Source organism: Monodon monoceros, unplaced genomic scaffold (genome assembly GCF_005190385.1).
Source record: "Monodon monoceros isolate NGI ecotype Baffin Bay Population unplaced genomic scaffold, NGI_Narwhal_1 Super_Scaffold_14, whole genome shotgun sequence".
Classification (NCBI taxonomy): Eukaryota; Metazoa; Chordata; class Mammalia; order Artiodactyla; family Monodontidae; genus Monodon; species Monodon monoceros.
Window position 1 is genome coordinate 14,341,415 of NW_021703770.1, and position 18,549 is coordinate 14,359,963.

General features: G+C 44.3%; 2 protein-coding genes across 5 annotated transcripts in view; one reads left to right on the forward strand and one right to left on the reverse strand.

Moving 5' to 3' along the window:
• The window catches only part of WDYHV1 (WDYHV motif containing 1), a 227,869-nt gene extending 227,418 nt beyond the window's left edge, over window positions 1–451 (reverse strand). For all 4 annotated transcript variants that reach the window (XM_029222563.1, XM_029222567.1, XM_029222566.1 and 1 more), the window contains exon 1: window positions 131–451. In XM_029222563.1, coding sequence (XP_029078396.1) covers window positions 131–219 — 89 coding nt within the window. In that variant the 5' untranslated portion in view covers window positions 220–451. The remainder of the gene's footprint in view (window positions 1–130) is intronic.
• A 10,769-nt stretch (window positions 452–11,220) lies between these two features.
• ATAD2 (ATPase family AAA domain containing 2) overlaps window positions 11,221–18,549 on the forward strand; it is a 71,357-nt gene continuing 64,028 nt past the window's right edge. The window contains exon 1 of the mRNA XM_029223012.1: window positions 11,221–11,428. Coding sequence (XP_029078845.1) covers window positions 11,261–11,428 — 168 coding nt within the window. The 5' untranslated portion in view covers window positions 11,221–11,260. The remainder of the gene's footprint in view (window positions 11,429–18,549) is intronic.

Here is an 18,549-nt window from a genome sequence, read left to right on the forward strand (position 1 = left end):
GGCGGGGCTCGGCTGCGACGGCGGGGCTCGGCTGCGACGGCGGGGCTCGGTTGCGACGGCGGGGCTCGGCTGCGACGCCGCGGCCGAGCGGGCCAGGGAGATGCCGGGAGCCGACCCCGCTCCCCCTCACCAGTAGCAGCTGTTGTAGACACAGGCGTCCCGCGGGGGGCTGGCCGGCTGGTAGTGGGCGGCTGCGGCGGCGGAGACGTCCCCTTCCATGGCGGGCCTCGGCACAGGCCTGAGGCGAACCGACTGGAAGAGCCCCGCGGGCGGGCTTCAGCGAAGGCGTCGGCGCACTACGCGCAACGTGGGTTCGCGGGGCGGAGTGGGCGGAGCTCGAGGCCGCTGGTGGCGTCCCCGGGTGGTGGGGCCTGGGGCAGGGTAGGCGGAGCCTGGGCGAGCGGGCGCGAAGGATCCCCGCGCAAGAAGTTTGAGACGCGCGTTGCAGATTCCGGAAGGGTGGAGTCGGGGCGGGAGGGGGGGCGGGGTGGTCAGTGGGCGGACGAGAGCTGCCCTGGGTTGGTGGGGCATGTCCTGTTGGGCGGAGCCTGGGCGGGGCGAGCGACGCAAACTCCCGGCGTGCGAAGCTTGGGACGAGGTGGGCGGAGCTCGAGGCACGCAGTGCTGGTCCCGTGAAGGTGGAGCCAGGGCGACGTAGGCGGATCCGGGGTTGGGTGAGCGGCCTGAGTTCACAGTGGGCGGAGCCCAGGGCGAGCAGGACTGCGTGGCTCCTGGTGGGCGAGACCCCCCAGTTGGGTGGGGCCAGGGGCGGGGAGGGGTGGGGCCAGGGGAGGGGTGGGGCCAGGGGAGGGGTGGGGCCAGGGGAGGGGTGGGGCCAGGGGCGGGGCGGCACGTGGTCCTAGAGGGGCTGCGGCGCCAGGCTTGCTGGAGGTTTTGGGAACAGCTGGGTTGCAGTCAGCGTGGGGGAAAAGGGGGTCACCGGCTGGCCGCTTGAGACACGAGTCAGGGGAGGGCTTGGAGTTGGTGAACGGTGCTTCATGAGTCTCCGAGGAGTCCGAGACCCTGTAACCTGTTGCCGGCTGTGGCAGATGAGACTCGGAAGACTCCACGTGTGCAAGTGAAGTAAGAGGACCTCTGTGTGAAAAACAAAGGTTTAGTTTGAGTCTGGTGGGGGGGGTAGCGGAGAGGATGATGAGGGGGGTTAATTCCAAATATATTGGCTCAGAAAGGTATGTTGATTTTTTTAACATAGTAAGAACAGTTTTGAGAGGGTCCTTATGATATCCTTTTTGTGTTAATCATATATTTGTTTATTTGCTGGCAGGAAAGACAGATTGTTGCAAGTGTTTATCGCTGCGTGCGCCACAATTCCTGAGCCTGCGCTCTAGAGCCCATGAGCGCGCCTAGATCCCGCGCTTTGCAGCAAGAGAAGCCACTGCAGTGAGAAGCCCGCGCACCACAACTAGAGAAAACACGTGTGCTGCGATGAAGACCCAACCCAGCCAATAAGAAAAAACTTTTTTTAAAAAAGTGTTTATCTCTGGTTAATGAGTGGTATGGAGGACTTGCACTTTAGATTTATATCCTTCTGAATGTTTAAATTTGCAAGTGACATATATAGCTGATCAGGGTATTTCCCATTATCAAAACTTAAATTGTTAGTTTATTTTATTGGTTTTTAGATTCTCTCAGTCTCATGAATTGTAAAGCCCAAAGTCCTAAAGACTTTGAACATAAGTCATTGTGTCAGTTATCAGTGTATTGCCTCTCAGGTCCAAATACATACTTCAACATAGGCTCTGTGATAAAAAACGGAATTCCTTTAAGCATTTCTTCTTTAAAGTGAGCACGATGTTAAGCCTTCTCAGTTAAGTTCGCTGGAGGAAGAAGCTTCCTGCAGTTTCTGGGACCTGACCAGAGTTAGGCGTGTGGTTAGGAGAGACCGGACCAGAGATAGGAGTGTGGTCATGAAAACATCCAGTGGGGTCCGCTCCAGCCACAGACCCAAACTCGGTCCTTCTGCAGCCTTGCAGCTTCAGCCTGGCAATAACCTGTATGCAGCCCTCTTGACACAGAAACCAGAGCCCTGCGAGGCCTGCAGGCAACCACCTGCCCATTGTCCTTCAGCAAGACTTTTGGGGGTCAGGGTCACACACTGAGCAGTCCTTCCGCCCCCCACCCCAGTATTCCCCCCAGGCCTCTTGAAGGCCTTCTGTCCCTGCTGGCTCCCAGATTCCCGTGGCTCCCCACAGGGCCAGTTGGTGATTGCTCGCCTCCACCCGCTTCTCTGCCGTCTGCCTAGCAACTCCAGACTGCCTGCAGCCTGGCTAAACCAGCAAACTTCTCTTCTGTCTGGTAGCCAACCCTTGCTTTCTCCAACGAGATCCAGACCCCTCTCAAATTTGTCCTTGCATACTCTCACTCAGCCCTAGTTACCATATAGTTTCCTTTTATCTTACAGTTCACTTTTATCATAGTTAATTCTTGACATTCAAATTCGCTTGTTTAACATACCATGTGGTTTCTTCTTATTGGACCCAGACTACTGCAGGACTTTGAAGCCAAACTAGGTAGGTTCTACTACTTACTATTTGTGTGGCCTTGGGCAAAGTTACTTCACCTCTCTATGCCTCAATTTCTTCATCTAAAATGAAGTTAATGATAATAACACCTACCTCATAGGGTTGTTATGAGGGTTGACTAAATTTATGTATATAAAGCAGTTAGAATATGTGCTGACACATAATAATAAATGTTAGCTGGGACTTCCCTGGTGGCGCAGTGGTTAAGACTCCGCGTTCCCAATGCAGGGGGCCCAGGTTCGATCCCTGGTCAGGGAACTAGATCCCACATGCATGCTTCAACTAAGAGTTCTCATGCCACAACTAAGGAGCCCGCCTGCTGCAACTAAGACCCGGCACAGTCAAATAAATAGGTTTCTTTTAATTAAAAAAAAAATGTTAGCAACTACAATTTATGGTATAATTTCACTCCATTATCTCCAATATACCATATACTTCTGTCACTGAGTGTCTTACTACTCCTCAGACACACTAAAACTTTGCAAAAGGTATACATATCTTCTATCTAATGTGTGCTCTTTCACTTTTCTTACTTGCAGCTTTTCCCAGGGCAAGTTCATTGCTGCCTTTCGTTTTTGCACAGCTTTTTTTTTTTTTCTGTTTTGTCATGACTTTTTAGTCATATGTCTTCAATACTATTATCATCTTAAGTAACCCAACCTGACTCTACCTCTGCCATGAGCAGTTCCATGACACAGTCTTGTCTTGGTGAGACAAAATAATAGCTCCAGAGTCAGAGACTCTAGCTCAAATCCTTTCTCAGCTACTTACTATCCTGTATGACCTTGGACAAGTCACCAACCTTTCTGTGTGTCAGTTTCTTTGTAAAATGAGAGTAATAAAAGTCGAGTGTCTACCTAATGATGCTGTAGCGAGCATTAAATAAACTAATCTGTGCAAAAAGCATAGTACCTGGCACAACAGAAGTACCCTATGTAGTAAACAACTACAGAGTTTTGCAGTTATTATTATCATTAGATTTCTCTGTGAACAGAGTATAAGCACTGTGACTGGGATAAATCCTTGTTGAATTAATGACTTTGTTTTATTAGGATACAGGTGAGGTTACTGTCACAAAGAAACTCAAAAGTGTAGTGGTTTAAATGAGATACAAATGCATTTCTCATATAACACCCTGAACATTTACATTCCAGAGCTGATGTAGTGTCTCCACAGTGTCTGTTACCCAGGCTCCTGAGATTTGGATGGAAAGCCATATCTAGGGTGTTGCCCTGGTCCACATATTTCAAGAATGCTCACCACCATATCTGCTATAATTGCATGCTGGCCAGCAAAATCAGGAAAAAGCAGGAGCGGAAGGTTTAAGAACAAAATCCACAAGTTGTACACATCACTTCTGCTCACATTCCACTGCCTATAAGATAGCCACAAGGTCACACCCAGGTGCAAGGGAGATCAGGAAATGTAGGGTTTATTTTGGGCAGCCCAGCTAACATCTGAGTATGTCAAGCAGAAGGAGGGAATGAATATTGAGAGAGCCAGCAGTCTCTGCCATAATGTGCTTTCCCTTTAAATTGGAAAAAAATAGATCATATTTTTAAAATACATACAATTTCATGGTAAAGGCTATAAAAAAGGATATGGTTTCAGAGGAGTAGGAGGTGCATAGACCCAGATTCTGACCTACAAATCCCAGTGATCTGGCTGTGGAAGAAATAAGAGATGTACTCACACAAGCCAACACCCAGTGAAATCAGGATGTTAAAGGGCAGGGGTTTGGAGGAGGAACACATAACAAAGGAAAATATTAAAAAGGGCCATGGATGTCAAAGGGAGATTCAGGAAGTCTATAGGACACAATACAGTCAGGTTTAATAGCAAAAAGGGCTTTTATTTTTTATTGGGGGAGTGGGTATTTTATGCTCAATATCAAGAGCTAGAAGAAAAAGATATTCCCACTGCTTGAGACCACATGATACGATAATAATCAGACAACTGAAAGAACACAGAAATACCCAATGTCTGTCTATTTTGCTTGCATTTTCTATCAAAGAAAATGATCCTCAAACTGTAAAGAACAAAGAAAATAGCAGTAAGAAGAAATTAAAAGCCAAGATAGGTGCGGTGGTAGAAATCACCAAGTTGCCTTAAATGGGTTAAAAATCTTTAGACTCAAATGAGTTACATTCTAGCATACTGATAGTGCTTTAGATTATGACCCCAAAGCCTTTCTTAAGGATCTTTGAGAAAATATGTTGGAAGAGATAACATAAGACTAAATATGAATAGTTGCTGTCTTCAGTTTCATAAAAGGAAAAATACATATATTCCAGACAGTATACCCTGATGAACTTGATGTCTAGTCCCAGGATGATTTGTGACCATGAAAAAAAGGTGATTATTTAGAGGCCTCTACTGGTTTGCCAAGCCCACTTCATGCCAAATGGACCTCATTTCATGCTGCTGGAAGAATTATTTGATCGTTAGAATAGGATTATAGCATAAACAGTATAATTTGATTCCCACAAAGCAGCTGTCCCAGTTATACTTGTCATGACTCAATCAGTTAAAAGTCAAGGGAAGAGAGGCTGTTTACTAGCCCATTGAACAGGAAGGACACTGAAGTGGCCCTCACAGTTAAAGGATGAGCTGCAGAAACCAGGGTCTCAAGGGACCAGAAGCAGAACTCACTTCCCCAGGCATTCTTGCTCCCCTCTCTGTCTGCTTCTCAGTGCTTGGCTTCATTCTGAGGTCACTTCACTTCTTGCTGTGGGAGGATGGCTGCTGGCAGCCCCATTTCGTACTTTCCAGGCTTGACAACCCTAGCGGAAAGAGAAAACTTCTTTTTCCTCATGGCAATCACACAGAGTGACTTGTACCTTTATTTTTTACATTTCTGTACTGCTTGAATTTTTCACATGGGTTACTTTCTAATAACAAATTTTTTAATAAAACATTTCTAAAAAATCAGGTTTATCAACATCAGTATAAAAAGCTACATGGATAGACTATTGCTTACTTAACTTTTCCCCTACTGTTGTACATTTAGTTTGTTTTCAGATCCTACTATTATAAATAAAGCTGCAGTCAACATCTTTGTACATAAATCTTGGTCCATGCCTCTAATTATTTATGTTTGGAGGGAGTCCTAGAAGTGGAATTCCTGGGCCAAAGGTTTTAAATATTTTCCAGTTCTCTTGATACATGTTGCTGTACTGCTTTTAAGAAACAAGCGTATACCTCAATATCACATTGTTATTAAAAAACAAAAATATAGGCAAAAAACCTGGCATTCCCATTGTTATTTTTTTATTTTGCACTTATCTGATTACTACTTTCCCGTGTTAAAGGGATAACTTCAACATAAAGCAGTAAATGCTAAGGCAGCAATGTGCTATGTGAGCTCTGGGGCGGGGGGGGGGGGGGAAGCACCTCATCATTGAGGGTGGGGAGTTGGGCTGGGTTGGAGCGCAATACTATTATTACTAATCTTACTTAGAATGCAGTGGGAGGGAGGCAATAGTCCCAGGGCCCATGCCTGCGGTATTAGACTGAGGGCTGTGTACCACACCTTACATGGGAAAATTGAGAAATTGAAGTATATTCAGGGGAGGCTGAAAAAGAGGGAAAGTGAAAACCACATCATAAAATTGTGATGTGTCTTCTTGGCTCACTTCCTGTGCCAACATACCCCCTCTTCTGGTCCTCCATCCTCCAAATCTGATAGGGGTATCTGTCTGACATGGCAGTGTCCATTATAGGAAACCACTGGTAAGGGACCTCTGGTCCAGTGGTTAAGATTCCACACCTAAACTGCCAGGGGCACATGTTTGATCCCTCGTCAGGGAACTTAGATCCCGCATGCTACCAAAACAAAATAAACAAAAAAGGAAACCACTGGTACAATTCCCTTTTCTAACCTGAAGCCTCTATACCAGATAGAGTTCTTGACTGTAAACAACAGAAACAGGGCTTCCCTGGTGGCGCAGTGGTTGAGAGTCCGCCTGCTGATGCAGGGGACATGGGTTCGTGCCCCGGTCTGGGAAGATCCCACATGCCGCGGAGCGGCTAGGCCCGTGAACCGTGGCCGCTGAGCCTGCCCGTCCGGAGCCTGTGCTCCGCAAAGGGAGAGGCCACAGCAGTGAGAGGCCCGTGTACCACACAAAAAAAAACAAAAACAGAAACCATCTCTGGCTAACTTAAACAGGAAGTCAAATTTACTAGAAGAATGGGGATGAGGGAGGCTGGGTAGGACTTGGAGGGGAGGAAGCACAGCCAGGTCACACTGATAAAATGCTCCAACAATCCAAAAATCAGCTGGTGAGAATGCCACCATTAAATGCCCCTGCCTCTGTACCCTCTGCTGCTGCCACCAAGAATAATCTCTGCCCCTGCATCTTTGGGTCACTTCTTCAAGACGTAATGCATGTCTCAGGTGGGAGCAACCTACTGATTGCGATGAGGTAACATGCCTGAGCCCTAGTTGCCAGATTAACAGGGAAATGAAGTATCCGTCCCTGTTGGATTTCCACTGAAGGAGGTGGGCCCTGCCTAAACCAAACCCACTCAAAGAGAAAATCTCTCAGGTAGGAGAGGTGTCTGTTTAAATTTGGAGTAGCTAAAAAATGAAAAATGTCAACTATGACCCCCACCTCCATGGGATTAATGATTTTCTCCTCTTTCATGTGAAATCAATGAGATTAGCTATCAAATTTAAGTAAGGTCAGATATACCACATTCTTGAAAGAAATCCCTGTTCAAACTGATGTTTACTTTCCATTTTTGTTAATAAACAGAAAGGGACCCACCTATGACCTCATCTCAAATGAGGTAATGAATTATGATTAGCTCTTACTTCAGGCCTCTTTTCTGTCACATGTGAGGTAAGAACACTTGACCCTCTTTAGGAAGTCAGGGAGTACAGGAAAGAACTTCAGTTTCTACTGCCCCTCTTTTCCTACATCAAGACATTCCTGTCGACAATAGCTAAGACTTCAGCAAAAGAAAGAAATGACCTGCCAAAGACCAATTCCAGACCAATTCTATAAGTTCCTAAGGCTGCTGTAACAAATTACCACAAATTGGGTGGCTTAAACCTCCCCCCCCGCCACACACGCATGCGTGCGCGTGCATGCACACACACACACACACACACACACACGCACACACGCACACAGAAATTTATTCTCTCACAGTTCAGGAGGCCAGAAGCCTGAAATCAAGGTGTCAGCAGGGCTGGTTCCTTCTGGAGGTTCTGAGGGAGAATGTTCCATACTTCTCTCCGAGCTTCTAGTGGTTGCTGGCAATCCTTGGTGGTCCTTGGCTTACAGATGCATCACTCCAATTTCTGCCTCCATCTTCACATGACCTTCTTCTCTGTGAGTCTGTGTGTCAGATCTTCCTCTCCTTTCTCTTATGACACCAGACTTGGATTTAGGGTCCACCGTATATCCAGGATGATATCATTTCAAGATCCTAATTACATCTGCAAAGGCCCTATTTCAAATTAGGTCATGTTTACAGACGCCAGAGTTTAGGACTTGGATGTATCCTGTTGGGGTACACAGATCAACCCACTACATCAACTGAAGGCTGAAGCAAGTATGGTAATTCTTAATGTTGTTGGAGAGAGAGTAAAGGAACAAAGAAAACCGTTTGAATGGCTCCATCTCTTGGTGTTCTGAAATTTCTATTTCTTTGCTTATTTAAAAAAAACTATATGGAAACATATGTATATGTGTAACTGATTCACTTTGTTATAAAGCAGAAACTAACACACCATTGTACAGCAATTATACTCCAATAAAGATGTTTAAAAAAAAGATATTATATTTCTAACACCCTAAAAAAAAAAAAAAGCCTAAAAACTAAAATGACAGCTATAACTTCTGTGGAGGTCAATTTGGTAATATATAACAAAATCACAAATGTATATGCCTTTTGGGTGGAAGTTCTTTCCATAAATGTTTATCGATGTATAATATGCATAAAGAAAAGTGGACATACCATAATGGTAGACTATGTTACTTTATTTTATTTTTATTTTTTTTGCAGTACGCGGGCCTCTCACTGTTGTAGCCTCTCCCTTTGCAGAGCACAGGCTCCGGATGCGCAGGCTCAGTGGCCATGGCTCACGGGCCCAGCTGCTCCGCGGCATGTGGGATCTTCCCGGACTGGGGCACGAACCCATGTCCCCTGCATCGGCAGGCGGACTCTCAACCACTGCACCACCAGGGAAGCCCACTATGCTACTTTAAATATTGTTCTTTCTGCTTTCATTTATATTGGGTAAACAATCTTTTTATATATATATTTGAATTTTATTTTATTTTTTTATATAGCAGGTTCTTATTATTTATCAATTTTATACATATTGGTGCATATATGTCAGTCCCAATCTCCCAATTCATCCCACCACTACCATCCCCCTAAACAATCATCTTAAAGCTTTCTTTTCCCTATTGTAAAAGTAATACATATTCAATGCAAAAAAAAATCAGAAAACTTGAGAAAAGTACAGAGAAACTACACAACAACCGTACTATTACCATCCAGAAATTAACCATTAACATTTTGTTGTAGTTTCTTTGGGGGTTTTTCCAATGCAAGTATACACATATACTTTTTTTAAACAAAGATGTAACTGTATGGTATCTATTTCTTTGTACATTCTTAACAAGTTACAATGCACTGTGCACAACTTTCTATATAATTAAATTAACACAGAGTTGCATCATAATTTTTAATGACTATTCTTCTTAAGGTCCCACTGAGGGACATTCAAGTTGTTTTCAGCTTTTTGACATTATAAATAATGCTGTGGTAAATATAATTTTTTAAAACTCTTAAAAGGCCAAATTTTAAGTGCTGAATATATAGTAATTTCTGTATCTTAAATGTGCATGGAAAGGAATTTCTGATATTCTCTCCAAACTTGCTTTAGCCAGAGCCTTCTCTAAGTTAGGTACAGCTCCATCTTGCCATTAGCTCGAGCAAACAAACAAGCAACCAAATATTGGAGTCATCTTTGACTCTTCTCTTTCCCTCATGCCTAAATCCAATTAATTAGCAAATTTATGTGCTCTTTCTTCCAAAAATACCTAGTATTTGACCATTTCTCATTACCTCCACAGCTCTCATACTGGTCTGTGTCACGTCATTGCTTGCCTGGATAATTGTAGTGGCCTCCTAACTAGAGTTGCCAGATTTAGCAAATAAAAATACAGGACAACCAGTTAAAGTTGAATTTCAGATTAACAACAATTTTTTTAAGCATAAGTTTGTCCCCAATATTACATTCTCCATGCAGCAGCCAGATGGATTCTTTCAAAAAGTCAGAATAAGTCACTCCTCTGTTCAAAACCCTGTGATGTCTTTTCATCTCATAATAAAAAGCAAAAGCCTGAAAGCTGAGGCCTTGCAGGATCGGCTCCTAGCAGCTTTTTCCTCTTTGATCTCGTCGGCCCACTGTCCTCTCCTTCCCTCTGCTTGCATCTCTCTTCTCCCAGATATACCTAACCTCCTTTAGGTCTTTGTTTACACTTCGTGAGACCTTCCCTAATCGCCGTTTAAAACTGCACGCTTCCCTTCACCTTCCCTACTCTATATTTCTCTGTTAACACTTACTACCTTTTAACAAACGTATCATTTAGTTTGTTGTCTTTCTCCTTTTACCAGAATTTAAGTTCCCTGAGGGCATTTTTGCTCTCTTTGTTCACAGCTGCATCCCCAGTGCTTAGAATACTGCCTGGCACATAACTGATGCTCAATCATGTCGAATTAAGGAAATGTAGTTATCCAAATCAATAAATAGCTTTTGTTTCAGTAGGGCTCCTCTCACATTCTGATCATTCAGCATGTTGCTATCTCTTTCAAAGTAGTCACGTTAACTGTTTTAATTTTTTAGAGAATTCATCTTCTGTAATTCTGTAATGTTGGCAAACATTTATGTGCAGACACGGTTCTAAGGTATAATAAAATCTTAGAACCTCAGGTATTGTAATTAGAGTTAATACACAGATTAGGAAATTAAGACCCGGCGAGGTGAATCATTTGCTCAAGATCGCGGGATCTGCTGGCGCTGGGTACAGAACCTGCGCTTTAACTATAATACTCTGCCCGCTCTCTTTTACCTCTCTTTTTCTTAACTTGTTTGGGTTAAGCTCTTAAGAATCAAAGTCAAGACCTGTCAAAAGCCAAGCGCTTTCTCCCAGTCCAGTTAAGGACTCTGCAATTCGCATTTGAATCCCGCGTGGCGGGAAGCCGAAGGCAGGTGTCGGGAGCGGCGGGGAGGAGCCGCCAGGCCCCGCCAGCCAATCACAGCGGCCGGGAGCCTCCCTTCCCCCTACGGCGTCCAAGCGCCAAAATTCCAAACGGGACGCGCGCCACTACCTGCCGTCTCCCTCCGCCGAGCTCTGCGAGCCGGCACTATCTAAGAAAAAGGAGAGAGTGGTCTCACGTCACTGTCCGCTCGGGTCCTCTACCCTGTCGGTGTGGATTCTCCTCAAGTTCGGCCCAACGTCCTTTGCTCTACAGATGGGAGGGAAGTTTCGAGCCCGCCGTGATAGGGTGGCGACGTGGGAGGGACAGGCGGCGGAGGGATTCCGGGCGCGCGCGCTGCGGCCGTCGGCGCGGAGCTTGTGGCGCCAGAATTCGGAGCGCGGAAGAGCCTGAGCGGCTGTCGCCTGGCATCGGGTTCGTCTCTCGCTGCCGGGTCCGTCTCCCGCCGAGGACGCCCGGGCGAGGAAGGAGAGAAGATGGTGGTCCTCCGCAGCAGCCTAGAGCTGCACAGCCACCCCGCCGCCTCGGCCACGGACTCTCTGGACCTGTCTAGCGAGTTCCTAAGCCTGGAGCAGATCGGCCGGAGGCGGCTTCGCTCGGCCGGCGCCGCTGAGCAGTCCGCCGTCACCGTGGCCGCCGCGGGCGTGAGTACCGTCCTGGAGCGGGCCCCTCGGGGCCGGGCCTGGGGACTGCCGGCGGCCCTTTGCCCGGTGGGGCCCAGGATGGTGGGGTGGGTGGGCCGGCGGTCCGGGTGACAGTTGGCTGGGGGTGGAGGAAGGAGAGGGAGGTAGGTTGGGAGGAGTATTGTCGAGGACAAGTAAAATGGAAGGCTTGTCAAGATCCGAGCCCCGGAGGGGTGTGTGTCGGGTGGAGAGATGGACTGACTGCGGGAGGGTGAGCGGTGCGTTACCACCCACTTTTACTCGAGAGGAAACCGGAGCCCTCCGCAGCCGAAGTGCAGCTGGAGGCCGAATCTCGGTTTGGGGCTGCCCCGCCCCCGACCTCACACACCTCCCTGTCCAGTCGCCCGGGCTCCCGCCCTAGGTTTGCAGCGATCGCGAGCCACACGCATTTACTGAGCGCTTCCTGTATGCATAACAAGTGTTTAAGGGGCCGCGGGGGATAGAAAGGTTGTAACTCAGGTTCCCTGACCTTCATTTACGATCCAGAGGGGTTCGGTAACCAGAACGCAGTGAATAATACCAGGTTGCATAATGTAGAGAGATGGAGAGCAACGTTTCATGTACGTCTTCTTCACTTAAGCCTCATAACAGCTCCATGAGAATGGATAGTTACGATATGGCTCTTACAGATGAAAAAACAGACTCAAGAAGCTAACCAGTAAGTGGTAGATCGAAAATTGGAACTTGGATTCTCTGCCGCCACCACCTTTCTTTCTGTTATTTCATGCTACGGTTATAAGCAAGGTCTGTAGGTTTCCAAGAAGGTGCAGCAGTATACTAAGGTCTTCCGGAAAAAAGCTTCTCCTCCCTCCCCCTCCCCACCCCAGCTGCCGAAAGAGACACAGGTGGAGGAGACAGCGCTAACAAAGGGTTAGAGAAATTGAGGAAGCAACGTTAGTAAAGTTAAGGCAGCAGGAAGTAGTCTAGTTCTGTTGAAGGGAGAGTAGTCATGGGGGTGGGAAAACTAGGACCAGAGAGAGGGTTAGAACTGGGAAGTCAGAATGAGAGGCCAAGGGGAGGTAACCTGTGGTGGGAGAGAGGGACAAACCACGGGTAAGAGAGAGATCCCGATAGGAAATTAGTGGTATCTTTTGTAGAGGCCCTATACGAGTTGTTCCTCTACTGAGGGGAATGAAATGGTCCAGTCAGTCTCTGAAATTGTGATTCTGAATTGAAAAAACAATTTCCTGACTTTTAGGATCTGTTTCTCAATCACAGGCAGAAGGTGTTAAGAGATCTGGGGCGGCTGGACACTTCTTCAATAAACTCAGTCACTCGACTCATTAACCTATGTTCAGAAACAGCTAATTATTTCAGTAAATATTTGAGTGTTTATTATCTTCAGGACAAAGCTAGTTCCTGGGACTGTAATGATGTATTGAATACTGGTTAAGAAACATAGGTGCTTAAAACAACTGTTACTTCTTCCTGTGATAAGCCATAATGGAAAAGAATATGAAAAAGAATGTGTGTGTGTGTGTGTGTGTGTGTATATATATATATATGTATGTATAACTGAGTCACTTTGCTGTACAGCAGTAATTAATATTGTAAATCAACTATACTTCAATAAAAAATTAATTTAAAAAAACAACTGTTTGTTATGAATATCAGTTTACCAATATCAGCAGGTTTCTATGCTTAAAAGGGGGTGATACCCACCACAAGGGTAGTGAGAATTAAATGTGATCAGGCATGTAAGGAGGTTACCTGAACACTTGGCTGACAGTTAGGACTCAGTCATTGTCAGCTGTTGAGACCACAGTCGATTTTAATGGCCACTCCATCTTTTAAGTTCCTCAGGCTAAAAACCTTAGAATCATCCTTAACTCTTCTCTCCGTTCATATTAGCAGATTCTGTTGGCTTTACTTTCAGAATTTTTTCAGAATCCGACCACTTCTCAGCTCCTCCATTGTTGCCATGCTGGTTCAAGCCATCATCTTTTGCCTGGATTATTAATATAGTGTTTTGGTTTTTTTGTGTGTGTTTTGGTTTGTTTTGGTTTTGTTTGTTTTGATCTAGCACTGTGGCTTGTGGGATCTTAGTTTCCCGACCAGGGATTGAACCCGGGCCCTGACAGTGAAAGCTCCGAGTCCTAACCACTGGACCGCCAGGGAATTCCCATGGATTATTAAAATAAACTCTTGACTAGCCTCCCTGTTTACCACCCTTATATGTAATGCCCTCCTCCCTTGAAAGTCAGTTCGCAGTATAGCTTACTTATAGCTCACAAGAGTGATCTTGTAAAAAGTCAAAACAGTTGATCACTCCTCTGCTCAAAAATCCCTATCTAAGAGTAAAAGTTTAAAAGTTGAGAAGCAGCCCTATACCTCCTTGCCCCCTTCCCTTTATGATGACATCCTCTTCCATTCTCCCTTTTGCGAAACCCAGTCTGTTCTACCCTCTCTGGCCTAGCTGCTTCTTGAATCCCAGGGCCTTTGCAGTTGCTCTGCTTTCTGTTGGGAATACTCTTTCCCTGGATATCTGCATGAGCTATTCCTTTACCTTTTACATTTTTTTTAATTAAAAAATTAAAAAAGCCTCAGAACTCGTAGTGCTTAATGTGTTCCAAGAATTTTACAAACATTAACTCGATCCTCATAACCTTATAAGGTAGGTGTGATTATCTTTGTTTTGCAGGTAAGAGGACTGAGGCACAGAGACTTAAATAAGTTGCTCAATTCACCTTTATAGTAAGCAGTAGAGCTGCGAGTCCTACCTAGGAGAACCTATGAAACAGTCTCTTTCAAGTGTTTGCTAAAATTTTACCTTTTCAATGATGCTTATCCTAACCACCCTATTTAACATTGCAAACCACTCATTGACAGGCCCCTTTGCTCTGTTTTATGGTCCCCAGCACTTACCACCTTCTAAATATCCTATAACTTCCTACTTCTAAAATATTTTTATCTCTCCCCAAATCAGAATGTAACTCCGTAGGGGTTTGGATTTTGACTTTTTGTTCAGCTGCTATTCCTAGCACCTAGAGCATAGTAGGTGCATAATAAATATTTTGTTGTTGTTTGTCTTGCTGTATCAGTGGTATGTGGTGGTTGAGCAATTAGCACTCACCTGGTTGTTGTAGGGTTGAAAAGATTCTTTTCCAGACTAGGGTTTCCAGTAGGGATTATATCTTTTTGAGACATAGTACTCCTCTCTCAAATCCTCCGTAGAACAAATTGTAATCAGGGTGTTATTTAGTGAGCGTGGGATTGGGTCTTCAGGGGTAATGTATTCATGCTGACAAAGTCCACCAATACCAAAAATGAAACATACCTTTGTGATTGGAATATTTCCTAATTAGGGTTCTTTACATTCAATACATTTGATTTGATTATAGCTTGCTTTTTTACATCAATCATGCATTTCAGAAACTTAACTCCTTGATCCACCCTCATTGTATTTGGGTATTTCCTTGTCTCATTCACACATTTATTGACAGCATTTCTTAGAGTAGGTTCCTTTTAAAGATGGTTGGATTTATTCATATTAATTCATTAACTTGCATTTTTCTTCATCTAATCTTGGAGGCTGACCTTCAAGTTCTGAAGATACCTACAGTTACCTATTTATTAACCACATTTTACTTTTTTTTTTTTTTTTAAGTTTTTGGGTGCACTGCATGGCGTGTGGGATCTTAGTTCCCTGACCAGGGATCGAACCCTCACCCCTTGATGTGGAAGTGCAGAGTTTTAACCGCTGGACAGCTGGGGAAATTTCAACCACATTTTACTTTTACATTTTGAATATGATCTCACTCAACTGCGCTTAAGGGTTTGTTTTCCCCCTGACTTGTATGGGTTCCCTGAAAATATTTTATTGTTGTTTTAAATCTGTTTCTTTGGTTTTTAAGCTTTTATTTTCTTCCTATTTATAAGTTTGGATGCCCCTTTCCTCCAGAGTCAGGCTAGCCATTGCCTATTTCTGTGCTTTCACAGGTCTGAGGCTCTTTGATTCATTAAATTTAGGGTTGTTTCTCATGCTGAAGAGATACTTAAGGATGGGTAGTAGGAGTTTTCTTGGTGATGATTGTACGTTACTTTTGGGTTGTGTTTATGTACGTTTTTATTCTTCGGTATGTTTTTAGGTAAAATGAAACACTGTAGTATGTAGAAGGTACTGTTTTTGGTTGTTTTTTTTTTCAATTGTATGTTTATTTACCCTGGAAAAATATCCCAAACTCGACACTGATATGTACAGCCTATGGGAGATACTTTAAAACTTGAAGCATATCACAACACAAAAATGACAAGTGTACAGTTCAGTGAAGTATGTCAAAGCATGGAGAGGGATATTTTGACAAGTGGCGATGACTGTTGCTCCCTGGATTGGCTGCTCTGCATTTGAGAGAGTGTACTTGTTTTGTGACAATAATAGTCCATTATTGTCCATTTTTGTTAGTTTGTGTTGTGCTGGTTCTTGATTTTAGGCTTAGAAGTTGCAACTTTTAGAACAGAGATCTGATGAGATAGTGTTTAGGATGGATTATAGTCAACAAATCTGGAGTTTGGAAGACCAGTTAAAAGATTATAATACTGATAGCTACCATTTACATAGCACTTGCTGTGTTCCAGGCAAGGTACCTAATATGCACACACATATTTCCCCTGTAAAGTAACTATTATTATTTTGTTTTCCCGAAATTATTATTTTTAAATTTTTATAAATTTATATTTTTAATTTTGGCTGCGTTGGGTCTTCATTGCTGTGCACGGGCTTCTCATTACAGTGGCTTCTCCTGTTACAGAGCACAGGTTCTAGGCGCGCGGGCTTCAGTAGTTGTGGCGCACGGGCTTAGTTGCTCCGTGGCATGTGGGATCTTCCTGGACCAGGGCTCGAATCCGTGTCCCCTGCATTGGCAGGCAGATTCTTAACCACTGTGCCACCAGGAAAGTCCCTATTTTTAAATTGAAGTATAGTAATTTAAAAGTTTACAAATAATTATTATACTCATTACAGATATGGAAACTAAGGTCTCTATGTAACTTGGAGAAGATTATACAGTTCAATCGTAGGCAGTCTATCTTTAAAAGGTTGGGCTCTTAATTAGTACATTATTATCACAACAGACCAAAGGAGAGAAAACCAGAGCCTAAATTAAGGTGGTATTAAGAGGCACGGAGAGAAAAAGTCCAAAAGTACTGCAAGGGGTCTGAGAGTTGTTCAGATAGAGGCAGCAAAGGCAGTGTTGTTTCCAGCTGAAGAGGTAAGCTGTACATCTTTGGGACTATGACGCCAGAGTTCGGTGAGAGGTAAGGACTATTTTTCTTTGTGAGTCACCTATATAGAGTTGAGAGTTGAATCCTTGAAGGTGCATAGCAAAACACAAGAATATTTAAGATCTGGAGCAATGGCTTTATTTTAAGGGTGGGAAGAGGATGAATTAGGTTTAAAAAAAAAAGTATCATGGGCTTCCCTGGTGGCGCAGTGGTTGAGAGTCCGCCTGCCGATGCAGGGGATGCAGGTTCGTGCCCGGTCTGGGAGGATCCCACATGCTGCGGAGCGGCTGGGCCCGTGAGCCATGGCCGCTGAGCCTGCGCGTCTGGAGCCTGTGCTCCGCAATGGGAGAGGCCACAACAGTGAGAGGCCCGCATACCGAAAAAAAAAAAAAAAGTATCATGTAAACAAAGGATCAAAGCAAACAACAGAGTGATCATAGAAGTGAATGAGGTAGAGAAGGCCATTGGATTTAGCTATTTGGAGATTTAGATCTACTGGAAGAGCTGTATGGTTAGAAAGCAAATTGCTGGAACTTGTGGAGTAGATCCATTATGAGTAATTGACCACACCAGTGTTTAAATATGAAGCTAACGAGGGCTGTCACAACTATGTAATGTGGATATAATGTGTATACCATTGTATATTAGAATACACTGCTTTTTAGGCTTTCAAGAAGCCCCAAGTCTGGATGAATACGTTTCATGTCAGTAATATAACTGTGATCTTAAAAATCCTGTTTAAATTTCATTTGTTGAATTGATAACTTGAATTAACTCAACCAATATGACTCCCATACCTATTTCTTATTAATTTAAAGCTTTACTAAGCTTGATCTTTTGTGGAAAAATAACATCAGAATATTTCTGTTTCTCAATTGTGTCCACTTTGAGGAAAAACTTTTCTTATTGTTGCATGCTCCCTGTTCTAACTTACTGATTCTGCAAGATTATAACAGACTTAAAATCTAATGAACTATATTTTTTCTCCTTTTAAACTTCACTTTTAAGAACAATCAGTGTTCTCAATATTAAAGTGGATTTTAGCGAAAGAATAAATGAGGACACTACATCACTAGGTTTAGGTTTCAGACTAAGTATGTTTTCTTTGTTTTTCACTTCTTAGGAAAATTTTTTCTGGTAATGTTGCAAAAATGTAAAAAATAGATAGTGAAAGTACCCATTTCTATCATCCAGTGTTAATTACTGTTACTAGTTGGTGTTTAACTTACCTCTTGAGAATTATTTTGATTAGCTGTATTAAAATGTGACTTTGGGGCTTCCCTGGTGGCGCAGTGGTTGAGAGTCCGCCTGCCGATGCAGGGGACACGGGTTCATGCCCCGGTCCAGGAAGATCCCACATGCCGCGGAGCGGCTGGGCCCGTGAGCCATGGCCGCTGGGCCTGTGCGTCTGGAGCCTGTGCTCCGCAACGGGAGAGGACAAAACAGTGAGAGGCCCACGTACCGCAAAAAAAAAAAAATGTGACTTTGATTTAACAACTGTGCTAGTTTCCTTAGGAAATCAGATGTTCAAAAGATAATTCAGGGCTTCCCTGGTGGCGCAGTGGTTGGGAGTCCGCCTACTGATGCAGGGGACACAGGGTCGTGCCCCAGTCCGGGAAGATTCCACATGCCGTGGAGCGGCTGGGCCCGTGAGCCATGGCTGCTGAGCCTGCGCGTCCGGAGCCTGTGCTCCGCAACGGGAGAGGCCACAACAGTGAGAGGCCCACGTACCGAAAAAAAAAAAAAAAAAAGATAATTCATCTAGAGGTATTTATAACACAAAAAGTTGCAGATTACCTATACATGATACATTAAGCAGTTTGTTAAATTCATGTAATGGCTGAAATACTATTCATTCATGT